General features: G+C 38.8%; 1 protein-coding gene across 1 annotated transcript; it reads left to right on the forward strand.

The window, feature by feature from the left end:
* The first annotated feature begins 647 nt into the window (after window positions 1–647).
* Window positions 648–1,835, forward strand: SPZ1 (spermatogenic leucine zipper 1). The gene has a single exon (XM_058524872.1). The coding sequence runs from the start codon at window positions 705–707 to the stop codon at window positions 1,833–1,835; it is 1,131 nt and encodes a 376-aa protein (XP_058380855.1). The 5' UTR covers window positions 648–704.
* Window positions 1,836–18,269: the final 16,434 nt, after the last annotated feature.

Consider the following 18,269-nt stretch of genomic DNA (forward strand, 5'->3'; position numbering starts at 1 on the left):
GCAGCACTTTGAGGGTTCTATTTTGTAAGGAGAACTTCCTTTTACAGTAGCATCGCTCCTAGAGTGGGAGCAGTAAGGTCTCCAGGTGCTGTGAAAGCAAGGGGGAGCTCACCAGGGAGGGCTTCTCTCAGCTGTGCACTCAGAGGGTAGAAAAACATACTGCAGTTGAGGTTGGGTTGTGGGCAGTGGGGAGGAAGGAAGGTCAGCGACCACAGTTAGAATGAGATGAACAAAAGCCAGACGAATAGGGAGAGGAAGGCCTGGCAGAGAGCTCTTTCTGGGGTGAGGAGTAGGAGTAGCTCAAGGTTGATTTTGATGCATGAGTCACTGGGCGGGAGTCGAAGAGGCTTCTATTGTGACACCAAGGAAACAGAAGCTGGGGATAGGCCACAATGGTGCAGCGACAGATTAAGGACCTTGTTGCTAGGGTCTGGGAACAAACACCAGAAACCTGGAGGAGGAGAGATGGAGCCCTAGTTCCTGGTCCCCTTTCCCACTCCACCTCCCCCCAAGTTGTCTGAGATGTCGCCTTCCACCTAAACATCACCTTCCTGTCTTCAGACTTTAACGCTGGTCTCTGACTTCTGCTTAGTTCCACATTCGCTAGCCATTTGCACAGAAGACTGCCACCTTCCCTTCCTGGAATCTCTAAGGTTTTCTGCTTTCCTCGTGCCCTGATCACCAGCCCTACTAACTCAGCAGAGATGGAAGTGCCGGCCCTCTCTGAAACTCTTAAGCCTACTGATGATGTCAATCAAGAATCTCCGGAGCCCAGGATTATCATTGCCTTATTTGACATCGGATCACTTCCTCCTGTCTCCTGGGGTTCTCTCCCCTCCCTAAAGAGTGGTGGCCATCAAGCAACTGAAGAGCAGACTGCAAAGAACTTTGAAAATCTCCTGAAAGAAATGAAGAATATTCTTAAAAATGTGACAGGTTATGAAGAGAAGATCACAGAAGCAAAAGAATCTTTTGAGGAAACCGCTATCTCTGAGGATGTGTTGGAACTTAAAGAAAAAATCAGAGGACTTGATGAAATAAACAGAGCGCTATCGAAAAACCTGCTTGGTAGTTTAGACCTAGAGAAAGAACAGAATACAAAGAAACAGGAGATGATATTGAAAAACCAGAACTCCAAGGACACAGTACAAGGTTTTGCAAGGGATTTGGTAAATCGTTCAGAAGAAATAAGAGCCCTTGATGAAATTCAGCTAAGTAAGGAAAAAGCAAAGTCCAGTTTCCCTCATGCTCAAGAAAAAAATATGAAACTTAGGAACAGCATGGAGCAGTTACTACAGGAAGCAGAACACTGGAGTGTGCAACATACTGAGCTTAGTGAACTAATAAAATTGTACCAGAAGTCTCAGAAAGACATAAGAGAAACTCTTGCAAGTAGTGGAATCCACTTCCAAACTCAACTGAATAACGAGCTGTCAGCTAAGTGTGAGCTGGAGGAACAAGTGAGGAAATTGAAACATGACACGTATTCATTGCGTTTGATTGCAGCTTTGCTGGAGAATGAATGCCAGATCTTACAGCAGAGAGTAGAGCTTCTCAAGGAACTTCATCATCAGAAAGAGGGAGCTCGGCAAGAGAAGCCAGTTCAGATCATCCACGAACAGGACAAGAAAGAACCGAAGCTGTTGGAGGCAAAGAAGGTAGAAATTCATAAGCAGAAAATGCAAGAAACAGAGGGTGCATTTCAGAAAAGAGACCAATTCTATAGAAGCCTGGATGCCTGTCGTAATAAGAAAGCTCGTAATAACTGGTTCAATATTCATATTGCAAGAAGAGCTCTTGTGGGAAAAAAGAGGCCAGGCAGCAGCCTAAGATAGAAAACATAAAAAGTAGAAGAAAAGGCAGTTCTTCAAAAAACTTTGCTACATCCAACTCCAGGCACAATCTATCATCAAACCTAGGATAGATCTGTTGGTTCAACCAAGAAAGAGCTATAACACAACAAGATTAACACCGACTTGGTGCATTACCTCGGTAGCTACGTAAGTTTGGTCTTTAATGACCATTAGTGTCAACATCAAGTTCATAATTTTTCATCTTTACAATCTGCTTGTTTTTGTAGTTATTAGATAGAGGTCCTATGACACTTTAACCAAAAGTGAGGAGTTACAGGTCCAATTAAGTAAAGGCCTAAATAAAAACCAGATCAAACAAAGGAAAGTGTTTTTTTCTTTATTTAAAGACTACCTGGGGGGTAATGTTTCGGGGGAAAAAAGTATACAACTCTTTAGTTGTGAACCTTTAAAGGTCGCTTTTTAAATTCATGTTTCCTTTCCCTATTATCCACTGACGTGTGGGAAGCCCTGGAGTAAAAAATAATGCTGATGAACCACCCCTAAACAGTTTTTCTCTTCTCATAAATCTCCCTATCCCCTGGATCTACTTTTTCTAATATTCCTCCCTCCTCCTCAACTAGGCAGCAGAGGCCCTGGGGGAAGGACACCTTGGCTTGTTTAGAAGAATAGATATGTATCTAGATTTTGTTCTGTGCTGGAAACATTCCTCCCATTCCTCCAGGCGGGGGCAGTAGAGTTACCCAGGGGAAAAAGCAATACCTCTGTTAGGGGAGCTGGACTTCTGGTTCCAGAAAAGATGGAGCAGATGCGTTTCTCCCTATTCCTCCCATTAAGTGAACTAAAAACCCTGGACATTATGTATAAAACGAACATGAGAAGATTCTGAAAGATGGAGAGAAGGAGATGGACTGGCCAGAGTCCCTGAGACTTAAGGAATAACACGATGTTGAGTTCCCTGGCTATTCTTTTTGTCTCATATATCCTGGACTGAGTGGTGGAGGAGCCCACAACCCAGAAATGCCAATGCATTTAGACAAAAAATGGCACCCCACCTCCCGCCATAATTCTTGCTTTCTCTTGCCAAAGGATGAGGAAAAGGACAGTCTGGCAAGAGTAGGACAAAAACTGCCCTACTCTAGCCAAACTGAATGGAAAATGCCATGCCTCCACCTCACCCCCATCAGCAAATACTGAATGGAGAGCCTAGACTTTAACCCTTGCCCAGAGGTAGTGAGGTACTCCTCCCCCTTTCTTCTGCAGTGGTGCAGAGAAGGCAGGGTAGGGACTCTGAAGTTCCACCCCCACCGATGGTAAAAAGGCGCTCCTCCCTGACCACCTTCCCTCAGTGGAGTGGAATGTCAGTGGAGGCCACATGGATAGCCTAGATTTCTACACCCTTCCCCAGCTCGCACAACATCAGAAGAAGCCTGCTAAAACAGAAGATTTAAATAAGATCCAGGGCCTCATAGCATAATGCTCAAAATGTCCAGGATGTATAGAAAAATCACTCATCATACCAAGAATCAGGAAAATCACAACTTGAATGAGAAAAGACAATTAACAGATGCCAACAATGGGATGACAGATGTTGGTATTACCTGACGAGGATTTTAAAGCAGTCAGTATAAACCTGCTTTACTGAACAATTACAAACACATTTGAAACAAAACAAAAAAATAGGAATTTTCAGCAAAGAAACAGAAAATATAAAGAAGAAGCAAATGGAGATTGTAGAATTGAAAAATGTAAGTAAAAGAAACTCACTGGATGTGCTCAATGGTAGAATGTTGATGTCAGAGGAAAGATTCCATGAACTTGATGATAGAACAATAGAAATTATCCATTTGAATAACAGAGAAAATAGGCTGAAAAAAACAGAGTCTCAAGAGTCTGTGGAACAGTGACAAAAGATCTAACATCGGTGTCATCAGAGTCCTCCCCAAAAAGGGGGAGAATATGAGCTGAAAAAATATTCAACAAAAAAAAGTCTGCAAATTCTCCAAATTTAGTGAAAGACATAAACCTACAGATTCAAGACACTGAGTGAACTCCAAATAGTATAAACTCAAAGAAGTTTAAGGCACTTTCAATCAAATTTCTGAAACCTAAAGACAAAGTAAAAGTCTTGAAAGCAGTGAGAGAGAAATGACTCATTAGATGTAGGAGAACAATGATCCAGATGACAGTGACTTTCTCATCAGAAACCACAGAGGCCAGAAGGAAATGAACATCTGTCAAGAACTGAAAGAAACGTCAACACAGAATTGTTTGCTCAGTGAAAACATCCTTCAGGAATTAAGATGAAATCAATACATTCTCAGATAGAGGAAAAGTGAGAGATTTTGTCGCTATTTATTGGGAGAGCCCATTTGGTTACATAACTAATCCTCCTTTTCTTCGCATTCAAGAAAATAAGTGAAAATAACCCTTTAACCTCAGACTTTGTCCTATTCCATCTCCAAATACGAATTTCACATATGAGGTGCTGAATGAATGAAATGAGAAACTACAACATCACTGAACCAAACAATCACTTGTGTTTTAACTTGTTCATAGGCATTACCCGCACAAATTCAGTCAATGTCGTCTATCATCAAACGCTAAGGGGCTAACTCTCTAGTTCCCAAACTGTGCACAGAGGCTCCCCTGGTACCACAGCAAACTCACAAGGGAACCGGAGGATTTTTAAATTTTTGAGAGAAGCACAGCAATATGCGACACCTGTTGCACACGACACACACTGGAGGCAGTCGTAGTTTCGACATTAGATTTCACGTAGCCCCATACCCAGAAGTGACATTTCCAATGGTGAGAACTCAGTCACGAGGCCACATCTGTCTGAAAGCAACTGGGAAATGAGGTTTTTAGCTGGGCAGTCATGTTACCCAGGCAGAAGGAAGAATTAATTGTGGAACACTGTGAGGTACAGAGAAAATATTTCTATGTTTCTGCACAGTTAGGCCTTTCTGAGCAAATTTTATGGAAACTTGAGATCCTGGACTAAAAGCAAGCTCTAGAAGATGACTTACAACTGTACAGAGAAGGAGAACTCAAAAGACTCGCCTAACTTTGGAGACGTGCGTTTACATTTCAAGTTGGGGTGAGGCCTGGACTTTGGAGACATCTCTGGGTTGTAAAGCCAGAGACGCTGGACTTCTCCTGCCCCTGGAGAGATTTATTTACATTATAAAAAGGTGAGAGTGAGAACCCAGGATCCTTTACACCTGATCTTCAAGGAGCAGAGGTTCCTGGCCCCCTCCTTTTAGAAGGGGAAGACAGCTGCCTTTCTTGTCTACGTAAATGCCTAGGTTCATTCTCTCAGCTTTCCTCACTAGCAGCACAGACCGTGCTGCACGTAGGGTGACATCTGGTTCTCATCACCTCTCTCCAGGGCTAAGAACTGGAGCACAATTATTATGTAAGTAACAGCGATCTGTGTCTGATCCAGAAACCTCATGTGTGCATTCAGGACAAGATAAAGATGAATACTAAAAACCCAACAAAGACAAGCACCGTCTCCACCATCGGTTCTATTATGAACAAAGCCTAGGGCGTAAGATATTCTCATATGTTGAAGTACTGAAAATAAAATTTGAAATATTGCTCCCTATTCCACAAACTAACATTTCTTTCTTGTGTCTGGAATATGGATCACTTTACAAATAATCTAAGAGCCAAAATTTTCCTATTACAGCCCTTGGTAAAAGAAAAAGATTTCCAGTTAACCAGTATTGAGGTACTCAAGGAATCACACATTTCTTTCCATCTGCCTTTCCCTCTAATGGAAACTACACACCATCTACATTGTTTTATTTTCCAACCATCTTGATTAATAAAACATTGTGCGGTTCATTTTTGTGCTTTACCGGATATGTGGTTCATATTACCAAGAAAGAAATTGTTGCTAAAATAAATTACAGCTGTTTTATTAAGCTTCAAATACAGCAAGCAAGCTCTGCTACATCAGACCCTCTAGATTTGGTTAAAATTTTTAACATTTTATGTGTGTAATAAAATTGTTCTCTTATCACAAGGTCCTATATATTTTTTTTACCCAATTTCAAAACATGTAAATGAGAATTTCTAAAAACAAGGCATTTTGAAAGGTGTTTCATGTGGATTCCAGTGGATAATAATCAATTATAGTCTGATAAACGTAAAATTTATTTGGAGAAGGATCATGGCATTTCTTATGTGGAAGGATTTTTAGGCCATTACTTGTTGACAGTGAAAAGCCAAGGTGTGAAATCAGTGCAAATCTGAAAGAATCAATACTGGCCTAGTCCAGAGTTCTTTAATACTATATTTTCTCATACCCTAGCATCAAATTCCAATAAGAATCAAACTATGTTTTTGGAGCTTTTAGATGTTCATTGCCGTCATCATTCTGTCCAACAGCAATAGTAATTTTTAAGATATATTTTTTTGGATAACCGTCCTAGGAAGAAGAAAAAATTCATACAAAGTTCTTTGTCAAATAAATTTTTCCCAATAAATTCTTCATAGTAATGAACTAGGGATTCTTGACTTCGAAATACTTGAATTTCTATAAAGTCTTTCCCATCAAGCCACAGCAGTTCCACAGATTAAAATAAAACAAAACAGTTCTTGATAATATTAATACTTTACCAGGAATAAGCACTTCAGTTCTCCTTTAAAATATATTCCATGAACCAAAAATTATTTTTAAAAATTTGTATTCCATGTAGGTCCGGATAAGGGTTTGTTTACCACATTTTAGCTCTTTAAAAAATTATGAAATGTAACAAATATACAGAAAAATGCATAAAACTTATATGTACAGTTTAACAAATAATTAAAAATCTATTTAACCACCCCTTGGGTCATGTCAAACTGTTTTCGAAAGTGGTTGTACCAATTTACGTGCCACTCATCACTGTAAGAGTGTTTCTATTGCCCTATATTCTCACTATAATTGGACGTTGTCAGACTTGTTAATTTCGTGGTTGTGTAATAGTACCTCATGCTAGCTTTAATTTGCATTTCCTTGATTACTGAGTTTAGTCAACTCTTCATGTTTTTTGGCCATTTGAATTTCGTTTTTTTATGAAGTACCTTCAAATTATTGACTTACAGGAGTTCTTTATGTATTCTGAGCCCTAGTCCTGTGATGTTCATGAGTTACAAACTTTGTCTCCCATTCTGTGGCTTGACTTTTTTACTTTCTTTGTGGCGTCCTTTGATGAACAGAAGTTCTTAATTTCAATGTAGCCCAATTTATCCACCTTTTCCTTTTTAATTATGGTTATGTTTTATTTAAGAAACTCTTACCTATCTCATGAATAAAAGTCTTCTAAAATCCTCTTATTTCATATCTTTTCACATGTATTTCTTTCCTCTCTCTGGAATAGATCTAGACAGAGGGATTCAGCAAGGTGTTTAGGTTGGTTGCCCAAGGATTCTGCAATTATGTATGTTTTCATGTCCTTTTTGTATGTCCATGATTTCTGAGCACTTTTTAATCTTTCTAATAAAAAAAATATGAGAAGTTTTATATAAAACAAATAATAAGGATAGTATAATGGACGAAGCATTGCACAAAAAGGGAAGTGATTTTGTGTCCTAACTTGTCTGGGTCCTAAATGTTCCTCAGACAAGATGGAGATAGTAATTTTCTCTTGGACCAAGGACTAGTGGTCAAAGGTTCCCCGGCTCCCTGTCAACTAAGTCTTATTGTTCTCAGGGAGTGGGAACAGATTAGATGAGAGAGCTAGAAACTAGTCAGATGCAAGCATGGCCAAAAAGGAGGGGAACAATAGCAAATAGTCCAGGCCTACAAGATGTCCAGAAGTTGAGGTCATTGATATTTTGCAAGTAAAAACAAAGATAGCATTACATAAAGGAGAAAGATACACCAGATCAAAGTGAAGTAGAGGAGTGGCTTTATCATCATCATCACAGTATCACTATCAGTATTATTTTTTATAATGTTCTTCCGCAAACCTGATTGATGTAGAAAGCCATTTTTTAAATACTTCTTGGGGCTGGCCCAGTGGCATAGCAGTTAAGTGCGCGTGCTCCGCTTCGGCAGCCTGGGGTTCACAGGTTCGGATCCGGGCACGTACTGACGCACCGCTTGTCAAGCCATGCTGTGGCACCGTCCCACATAAAGTAGAGGAAGATAGGCACAGATGTTAGCCCAGGGCCAATCTTCCTCAGCAAAAAAAAGAGGAAGTTTGGCATCGGATCTTAGTTCAGGACTAATCTTCCTCACCAAAAAATAAATAAATAAAATAAAATATGTAAAAAAAATACTTCTTAACATAAGTAAAGGCCTCAGACAAGGACTCATGATATGAGCGTCACAGTCAGTTGAGTGTCTTTCTTTTCTAACAGTTACACAGTTTTCCAGAGGAAACCACTAACTCATTTAATTAAATATTCTCTCACAGTGACACACACATCAGTTTGGTTGGCACTGGTCTGTTAATGCAGCTTCATTTTATGAAGAACTAGGTGCTGATCTTTGCATTCTGTTTTGATTTTAAGGATTTTTTTTTTTAATTTAGGAGAAAAGTACTCTTCAGTGGTCCTCAGACTTTTCTGGGGAAATATTCTATTTTATTTATTTGTATCTTTTCCCTTTTTCTTGATCTACCACATTAATTATTTCCAAAAACTGGATTTGGGTTTGTTAATCTTCTTTATTATTTTTAGTGTTCTATTTCAATGACTTCTGTCCTTATCTTGGTTTTCTTTATTTTTTTAGTTGTTTTGCTGTGCTATTTCAACTTCTTGAGTTGAATGCTTACTGTGGTTAGTTTTAATTTTTCTTGTTTCCTCAAAAATATCTCTAAAGCTATAAATTTCCCTGTATATACCACTATGGATGTGGATCACAAGTGTTCATACGAAATGCTTTCATTATTACTAATTTTAAGTTTTTCAAAATATTTTTTATGATTTCCTTTATCCCAAACGTTATTTAGCAGGGTAGTAGATAGACTGGTATGACTTTAAGTATTATACTTTAAATTATACATCAGCATCATATGGTATCCTCTGCATGTTTGACATATTCCACAGGAAAAAAAATTTTTAAGGAAAAAAAAGAAAATACATTTATCTTACAACCCAGCAATTTTACTTCTACTTATAAACTCTATAGAAACTCTTGCACATGAGCAAAAGTAGACACATATAATATTCTTTGCAACATTGCAATATTGTAGGAAGTAAAGCTAATGTCTATCAGCAAAGAACGGCTAAACTGGGCTATATTCACGAAAACTAATAATATAGAAATTAAAATGAGCTAAATTTACATGTATCAGCTTGGAGAGATTGTTTTTGACAACTTTGGTCAGAACTTTGGGCTGATGTCACTTATGATATCTAATCAAAAGAAGTTCATTTTATTAATCTAAGAACTTTAAATTAAGAACTTTAAGAAAACTAACCATTTAAAGTTTTCATTTCTTAAATGAATAGAGTATGTACACAATAATTTTTATAACATTACTATTTAGCATTTTTCATAATTTTTCTTATTATATATTGCTGTCAACAGTAAAATACTATCCAATATTCTAACATATTTTTAAGTCAGTTTTTTTAAAGGACAATCTTCCAAGGAAGAAAAGAGAATGGCAACTTTAACCAGTCACTGTATTCCAAATATATTGATATCACTTACAGCCATTTTTGGATTTTTCAATAGTGTTTTCTGAACATCAGGCTTATTGGTGAAAATTATTTTTAAAAAGAGTACATTAGCACCTCTGAGAGGCATACACTCATATGTGCCTATAACCTTATTTATACTAAGGTTTGAAGTTTTCAAGGGAAGCATTATAGCTCTAATGGCATCTTCTCTTTACCTGGTACAATTCTTATTCATGAAAAGTAACTAAGCAACAATATACTTTTCTTAGTTGACCTCCAGTCATTAGTTCTCTTTTCGGCCTTGAAGTCTGCTGAGGTCATGCATTTACTGTCAACATAGGAGTTTTACCTTGTTGTAATGCTTTTTTTTATACCCTTATTTGGTTGCCAAGCTGGGTTTGGCTTCTCCTTAATGATTTCCACTGGGCAGTTGTGTCATGGAAGACACAAACTTAATGGGAAATCATTCAGCCTTTCACCGTTGAATATGAGGTTAGCTGTAGATTTTTGTAGATATTCTTTACCAAGTAGGGAAATGTCCCTCTATTTCCAGGTTTCTGAGAGTTTCTCTCAGGAGTAAGTGTTGAATTTTGTCAAATGCTTTTTTTGCATCAATTGATATGCTTATGTGATTTTTTTTAATTAGCCTATTAGTATAGTGGATTACATAGACTGATTTTTGAGTATTGAACCAGCCTTGCATTCATGAAATAAACTCACTTGGCCATGGAATTATTATTTTTTATATTGCTCAATTACATTTGTTAATATTTTTAATAAGAATATTTGTGTCTATATTCATCAAGGATATTGGTCTGAAGTTTTCTTTTTTGTACCGTGTTTGTCTGGTTTCAGTATTAAGGTAATATTGACTTTACAAAATGAATTGGGAAATGTTCCTTCCTCTTCTAATTTCTGGAAGAGATTGTGTGCAGTTGACATTATTCTTCTTTGAACATTTGGTAAAATTCTCCAGTGAAACTTTTGGGCCTGGAGATGTTTTGGGGGGGAGATTATAAATTATGAATTCAATTTTCTTAATAGTTATAAGGCTATTCAAATGATCTGTCTCAGATTGGGTGAGTTGTGGTAGTTCATGTTTTTTGAGGAATTGATCCATTTCATCTAACTTGTCAAATTTGTATGTGTAGAGTTGTATCATCAGCTCAATTATTCTTTTGATATCTGCAAGGTTTGTAGTACTATCCTTTGTTCCATTCTTGATATTGATCATTTTTTGTGTGTGTGTGAGGAAGATCAGCCCTGAGATAACATCCATGCTAATCCTCCTCTTTTTGCTGAGGAAGACCCGCTCTGAGCTAACATCTATCGCCAATCCTCCTCCTTTTTTCCCCCCCAAAGCCCCAGTTGTATGTCATAGTTGCACATCCTTGTTGTTGCTGTACGTGGGACGTGGCCTCAGCATGGCCAGAGAAGTGGTGTGTCGGTGCGCGCCCAGGATCAGAACCTGGGCCGCCAGTAGCGGAGCATACGCATTAACTGCTAAGCCACTGGGCCGGCCCAGATATTGATAATTTGTGTCTTCTGTTTTTTTCCCTGTTGATCTTGTTAGAGGTTTGTCAATTTTATTGATCTCAAAGAACTAGTTTTTTGTTTCATTGATTTTTTTTTTCTCTTTTCATTTTCATTGATTTCTGCTCCTCATTATTTCCTTCCTTCTGCTTGCTTTGGGTTTATTATTGCTCTTCTTTTTCTATTTTTTTGAGATGGGGTCTTAGATTACTGATTTGAGACTTTTGAAAATTCCTATAATAAAAATCATAACCTGAATATATGATTGTTGCACAGCAATTGGTAAACTTTTCTCTTTGTTAAATATTGAAGGACGTTATTTTTCAAAATGTTTTTCTAATACTTAAAGAATGTTAGAAAATATTATTAAATTATAATTTTATTATATTTAATAATCCATTTGAGATTATTATCCTGTTATCTAAGTTTATCAACTTAATTATGATTCAATAAAAATATCTGAATGGCAAGATCTTGTGAGTACAAGAATATAACAAGAATAAGCCTTGTATGAAAGCTACCAAGTCTTCTTGTACTGCACTGAAGATAGAATTCTGGGAAAGTTTTTAAGTTTCAAAATCTGGAACACCACACAAAATAGATATTTTGGGAAAAATAGAGATGGAATCGAAGTTCAAGTGATAAAAAAGCAAATAAGAATTGTGAATTAGAGGGTTTTAAATAAAGCCCATTTGTATATGGTACTTTGCTAGATAATTTAAGTTCTATTCTTTATTTATTTTATAGATGTACTTATATATCTGTACAAAATTCAAGAAGGTTCAAGAAGAGTGTATGGTGAAATATTCTTCTCACCCCTACCATTATGCAAAGCCCTAAAGTTATAGAGATAAAAGAAACCATAGTCCCTAATCTCATAATCTTGTAGCCCTGTGAGTTTTATCCTAAGGGCTCAGGCTTGCTCTTCCAGACAAAAATCCCAGGGCCCTTGCCAGTTAGCTCCCCTCTCTTGTACCTTACACAACTTTTTTGCTATTAGTTCCAATCCTTCCTATGAGCAAACTCAATAGTCTCTAATTTTAAAATAAAACAGAACTACAGCTCCTATATCCCATCTCACTCTTTAGCTAGAGTCTAGAAAAAGCAATTCACATTCAATATCTTTAATTCCTCACTTTTTAAATTTCTTTATCAAACTAATATATGCAAAGGCCTAAAAAATAAATAATTGAATAAATCAAATGTTTACAATGTGCCTAGTGCTACTCTTAGCCTTTTACATGTATTATCTCGGTTAATCCTGACAACAGTCTATACGGCAGGTATTATTGTCTCCATTTTACTGATGAGGAAACCAACGTACAGATGAGTTTATGAAGAAAAAGGGGTGGCCCTCCCACCCCACTAGGGCCATTAGTTTTAACTGTTTTTGTTATTTGTTTTTCTTTTGGTTACCTCCATTTTTGTATGTTCATATTGCTGTTTATTTATTTTTTGTGTGTGTGAGGAAGATCAGCCCTGAGCTAACATCTGCCAATCCTCCTCTTTTTGCTGAGGAAGAGTGGCCCTGAGCTAACATCCTTGCCGATCTTCCTCCACTTTATGTGGGACGCTGCCACAGCATGGCTTGACAAGCAATGCGCTGGTGCACATCCAGGATCTGAACCTGGGATCTGAACCCAGGCCATCAACATTGGAGAGTGCGCACTTAACCACTACACCATGGGGCTGGCCCCCATATTGCTGTTTATTAAATGAACAAATTTAAAAATTTTCTCTCTCTTTTTTTTTTTTACAAGGAAGATTTGCTCTGAGCTAACATCTCTTGCCAATCTTCCTCCTTTTTTCGCTTGAGGAAGATTAGCCCTGAGCTAACATCTGTGTCAGTCTTCCTTTATTTTGTTTGTGGGTCACTGCCACAACATGGCTTGACAAGTATTGTAGGTCCATGCCTGGAATCCAAACCCATGAACCTGGGCTGCTGAAGCAGAACACACCAGACTTAACCACTACACCATGGGACTGGCCCCTAGACATTTTCTTTTGACTTCCCAATGCGAAAACGAAGATTCAACTTCACTATATTCCCCTCCAAAAAAGTTACATTGCTGTTTTCAGTCTCTCCTCTTATTAACTTCTGCAGCTGTGAACCACACACTTAAATCTCTATTTTGTTCCATTAGTTATAAACAATAGTTATTGATTCCTTACTTTGTTAGATGATATTTCATATCAGCTCTCATACTCTTTTCTCCAAACATTCCACCTTACCTAGACTCCTCATCTACTACTTTCTTAAGTCGTTTCTCTTCCTTACACTGGAATTCTTGCTGATGTGACTTTCTTATTGTTGACTCCATTGGCATTTTGCACTCATTTTCTTATTGGATCTCTATGTGATGCTTGACACCTTGACCCTGCTCCTTAAGCAGTGGTTTTCCTTGGTGTTCTGTTCTCAGTTCTCTCTTCTTAGGTGACCTCACTGGTACACAGGTCTGCAGTAATCCAGACACCTGCCCCACTCCCCCAAAAAGACGGCCTAAACTAAAGAATAGATATATTGGGGCCAAAGAGTAGGGATGGATGTGAGATTCCACATCTTATGGGCTGTGTATTCAGTATGACTTGGTGAAGAAGTCAATGTGTGCAATTGGAAGAGTGAGTAGTAAGGGAAAAAAAGGAGGAGTTAAAATAAAACTTAGGGCTCCAGTTTCAGCACTGGGTTCCATTCATTGAGATAGGAGGTGAAACAAGTTTGGAAAGAAATATAATGAGTCAACTTTTGGATATGGAATTTCTGGTTTTTTGCACAAATGCACAATGCACAAACTACTGAGGGCATATGTTTGAAAACAAAATAATTCCAGAAGTGAAAGGAAACTTATTGGTCCCATATGTCTACCTTGTTAATAGAAGTATGTAGGCATATTGGTCAACAAATTTTTGTTAAGCACTTATTTTGTATCAGGCCTCAGGTGAAGTATATATTAAAGAAACAAGGAGAGAGATCTTGTAGGAGACAATTGGATTTTTGTAGCCTCGTGGCAGATTTGTTTCTGACTCCCCTTTTCAAGAATGTTTGTATAGTGAACAGCCTTGGAAGCCTCCAGGGCAGAGAGGTGTGTTTGCTGCTTAGGATAATAAAGATGTTTCCCTCCAGGGCAAAGGTTGAGTAGGTTTGCTATCAGCTCCTTTTAAAGATCGAGATTTCCTAAATTCAGAGTTCCTCATCTGGGACATACACCCGTTATGTGTGCAGCATCTATCTGGGCCCTTTTCTCTATCATTCCTACGGGATGGGGGTGGGGGTGAGGTGTAAGAGAACAGATGTAAACATGAGGCTCATGTTGCCTCTGATATGAATAATAAAGTCCTTTGTTTCTGACCCAGGAGTCTCATGTCTTCTGTCAGCACTTATGAAACTGTGGCAGGTTGACTAGTTAGCTTGGAAGTAGGCTAAAATTTCAGGCCATTCATAGTTCTTGACAATGTCCAGCAAACAGTTGGATACATGATCTTGAGTTCAGAAGAATCTGAGCTAATGATGTGGCTTTGGGTGTCATTAGTACATAAGCGGTAATTAAACCATGGTACTGGAAGTGATCATCGAGGCTAGCATTATCTGGAAAAGAGGACCTAGTACAGAGCTTTGAGGAACTCCAGCATTTATTTTATTTATTTCTTTTTCTAATTTTATTTATTTATTTATTTTTCCCCCAAAGCCCCAGTAGATAGTTGTACGTCATAGGTGCACATCCTTCTAGTTGCTGTATGTGGGACGCGGCCTCAGCATGGCCAGAGAAGCAGTGCGGTGGCGCGCGCCTGGGATCCGAACCAGGCTACCAGCAGCGGAGCACGCGCACTTAACCGCTCAGCCAGAGGGCCGGCCCAACTCCAGCATTTAATAATCTGATAGAAGAGGGGGAGTCCAAGGGAGACTTGAGGAAGGCTTCAGGTCAGTGTGGTGTCGCAGAACCAAAGGGAGAGAGTGCTTCAAGGAAGAGAGAATGGTCAAGTGTGTCAAATGCTGAGAGACCACATAAGAGAAGAACTGAAAATGTCCCTTGAATTTAGCATTTGGGAGGTTACTGTAACTTAGCAAGAGCAGTTGAGTGGAGTAATTGGGTGGAGTCTTAACTGAAGATGATTGAGGTGAAGAAATGGAGGCAGTGACTAAGGCCAACAGCTCTTTCCTACAGAAGAGGAAGAGAAGAAGGAGGGGTCAAAGAAAAGCCTTTGCTTTCAGCTTTCTAGGCAAAGATTATGCAAATGGCAATGTGATCACTGCCAATGCTTTTCAGGGGTGACCAAAAATTCTTTCTCTGCTGTGAAAACCTTGATGGTCTAAAGACAGTCCTTTGGTTTGGGGCTGAAGAGCTACACAGAGTCTGTTAAGCCCATATGTACTAAATTAAAAGAGTTATTTTTATTCCAAGAGATCTTCCAATACCTCCTCCAAGGTCAAAGATAGAGACAATAAGAAAAATTCAGAAATGGACTTAATAGAGACATAGGCCATCAGCAAAACTACAAAAACAGATAAAAAGCTAAGAATGCAAGTGCCATTTTGGGAAAAAGTGTATGAGGAACTTTATTGTCATCAAGATAACCAAAGCCCAGAGGTCCTGCTTAGGAGCTCTTGACGTTAAAAGGACACTGAATAAAGAGACGATCATAAACAAGGAGAGAATGCCGCGGAAGGAATGAAGTCCAAGTAAGCCAATTTCCTTTGTAAACTGAGCCCCCACTGCAATCGCCCTGTAAGAAGACTTGAACTAATGAGGAGAAGCAGGGACAGAAAGCTTCCCCTTTTCCATTTAGTGCACATTTTTCTTTAACCTGTTGGTCATATATTTTTGTTCAATTTATATTGTAGGTGCCTTAAAACCCATGTGTTTCTGTTGACATTTATTTATCCAATGAAGGTAGGATGAAATCAGTATTAAGATAAATTGTACAAGATGGAGAAAAAAATACATCTTGTGCCCTGTAGAGTCTATTCTAAAGGGATAAATTAAAGATTTACTGACTACCAAGCCCCAGGAGCAGAAAATACTAATAAAGACAGTTGGTAATTCTCTTACAGGGTGTAGTATTCCTACTCTGTTCCAATCTTCTTTATTGAGAGAGTAAAAACCATAACAAATGGGTACTAAACAGTAGGGTACAAAAAGTCACAGACCTTTATTTCCCTGAATCAAATTTAATCTGCTTTGAGGTGTGGAGAACAGTCAACCTCAGTTATTTGGGGGCTCCTTCTTTCCCTCCATGGGGTTCCACAAGAATTCTGGGCTCCTATGTCTCAGGAAACAGGTTTAGGGCTGGCCCTTTGTCCTCGGTGGTTGCATCTCTGCCACTGCTTCAAAGACTCCACAGTGCTGCTGTAGAGCCTGGTCCCAGCTGCTGTCTTTTGGACCCTGAGGCTCCAGGCAGTTTCAGGCACGGGTCTCACCTGAATCTCCCTACTGACTTCAGAACATGCCCATGTTCTTTAGTTCTCTGCCACCGGATGGTCCCTGTAGTTTCCTGCTGCCTTCCCAGGCCTGAAAGAAGGTAAAAACTCTCATTCTTGAGAGACATGATCCACTTTTGCAATGGTGGAGATGAGCAAACAATATGCTAACTCCAGTTGAAATTTTAAAATAACTTATCTAGGGGCTGGCTGGTGGTGTAGTGGTTAAGCTCACGTGCTCCGCTTCGGCAGACCAGGGTTCATGGGTTTGGATCCCAGGTGTGGACCTACACACCACTCATCAAGCCATGCTGTGGCAGTGTCTCACATACAAAATAGAAGAAGATTGGCACAGATGCTGGCTCAGCAAAGGAGGAAGATTGGCAATAGATGTTAGCTTAGGGCCAATCTTCCTCACCAAAAAAATAAAAAACCTAGCCAGTTTAATTTGTATAACTCAAAAATTATCTTGTTCATTGGTTTCATCCTTCTCTCTCACAAAATATCTTTATTAAAGAAAAAATAACTGATTTGAATTTCACTTTCTTCCTGGCTTCAGTGTAAGTGACGATTGGCAGAGGAATTATTTCACCAACAGCTGGCTGTTCTCTCTATAGGTTTATTTTAAGCCTGGAAGTATCTGTGCCATTTTGAGCTCTTGTGTGAGTTTCTTGGTAGGCAGCTTTCAAGCAGTCAGTTCAGATGCTCCATAAAATAGCACATATTTGCTTGATAGTGTGGGAGATCAAGATTTGGCCACCCTGAAATATATCTCTTTACCTTGATTATTTTCTCTGAGGGACATTTGACCTCCCCCACTAACTGTCTAAAGAATTTGACATGGTGGCTCTTTTTTGGAACAGATTTTTTATCATGATGGCTGTAAAGATAATGTAAGATAGAGGTTATAATAGGAAAGGCACCAAGCCCCTTTTATCAAAAATTCTGTCTCTCTGGCCACATTCTCTAGATGGCCCTGCAAGGAGTTGCCAGACAAACATTTACATTTATTAAAAAAATCTCCATTTATAAAGGTATCTCCCTCTCTGTTTTAAAAAGAGAGAGAGAGATGGCCTCATTTCTAGAGGCTTATCAATATAAAAAGTGAGACCTTAAATCTGTGTAATAACCTTACTCTTGTTTACTATACTTTAGTGATAATCTCCTATAACTGACTCCTCCCACCCCCAACATCCTCCTTTGTCGTTGGCTAAACATGATATTTAAGACAAAAATTTCTGCTATTGTATAAGAAAACACAGTGTCCCTGCTTTCTCCCATATATACATGTTATTATACTTGATATTATTTTCTCCTGCTAACCTGTCTTGTTAATTATTTGGCCAGCCATAAAAACCTTAAAAAAAAAGACAAAAAAAACTCTCCCTCTTCCCCCACAGTTTTGGTGACCACAAAGAAACCCTAACTGGCTGACAAGTTACCTTCTCTGGCTAAAAAACTGCCTTCTCCCTAGACTACTACAGATGATGAGATACGAGCACGCCTGACAAAAGCCGACAAAAGGTAAGATCCCTTACCACGTTAGGCTCCCAAAATCTCTATCTTCGGGGTCCGGTGGAAGCAAGCGGTGAGAATTTTTTTCTTTCTAAATTTAGACTGGCAGGAGAAAATATTTGGGAAACTAGTTTCTTGTGCTTTTAGTGACTCTTAGTTTAAATTTGGTAGAATACTCTTGGTTTTGATCTTGATCCCTTTTCCTCCCAGAGTAGTCTCTGTCTTGTTCTGTGTCCTGAGAACTTGGCTTTGTGACCAGTGAGAATATTCTCCTTGGTCTCCACCATACGGAAGGTGCATTTACAGGGGTGCACCTTGGTGGCCAGTCGAGTAGACTGGGGTTCCGAACTGTCTCTTTGTCCGGCTGT

Source organism: Diceros bicornis, chromosome 1 (genome assembly GCF_020826845.1).
Source record: "Diceros bicornis minor isolate mBicDic1 chromosome 1, mDicBic1.mat.cur, whole genome shotgun sequence".
In the NCBI taxonomy this organism is placed as follows: Eukaryota; Metazoa; Chordata; class Mammalia; order Perissodactyla; family Rhinocerotidae; genus Diceros; species Diceros bicornis.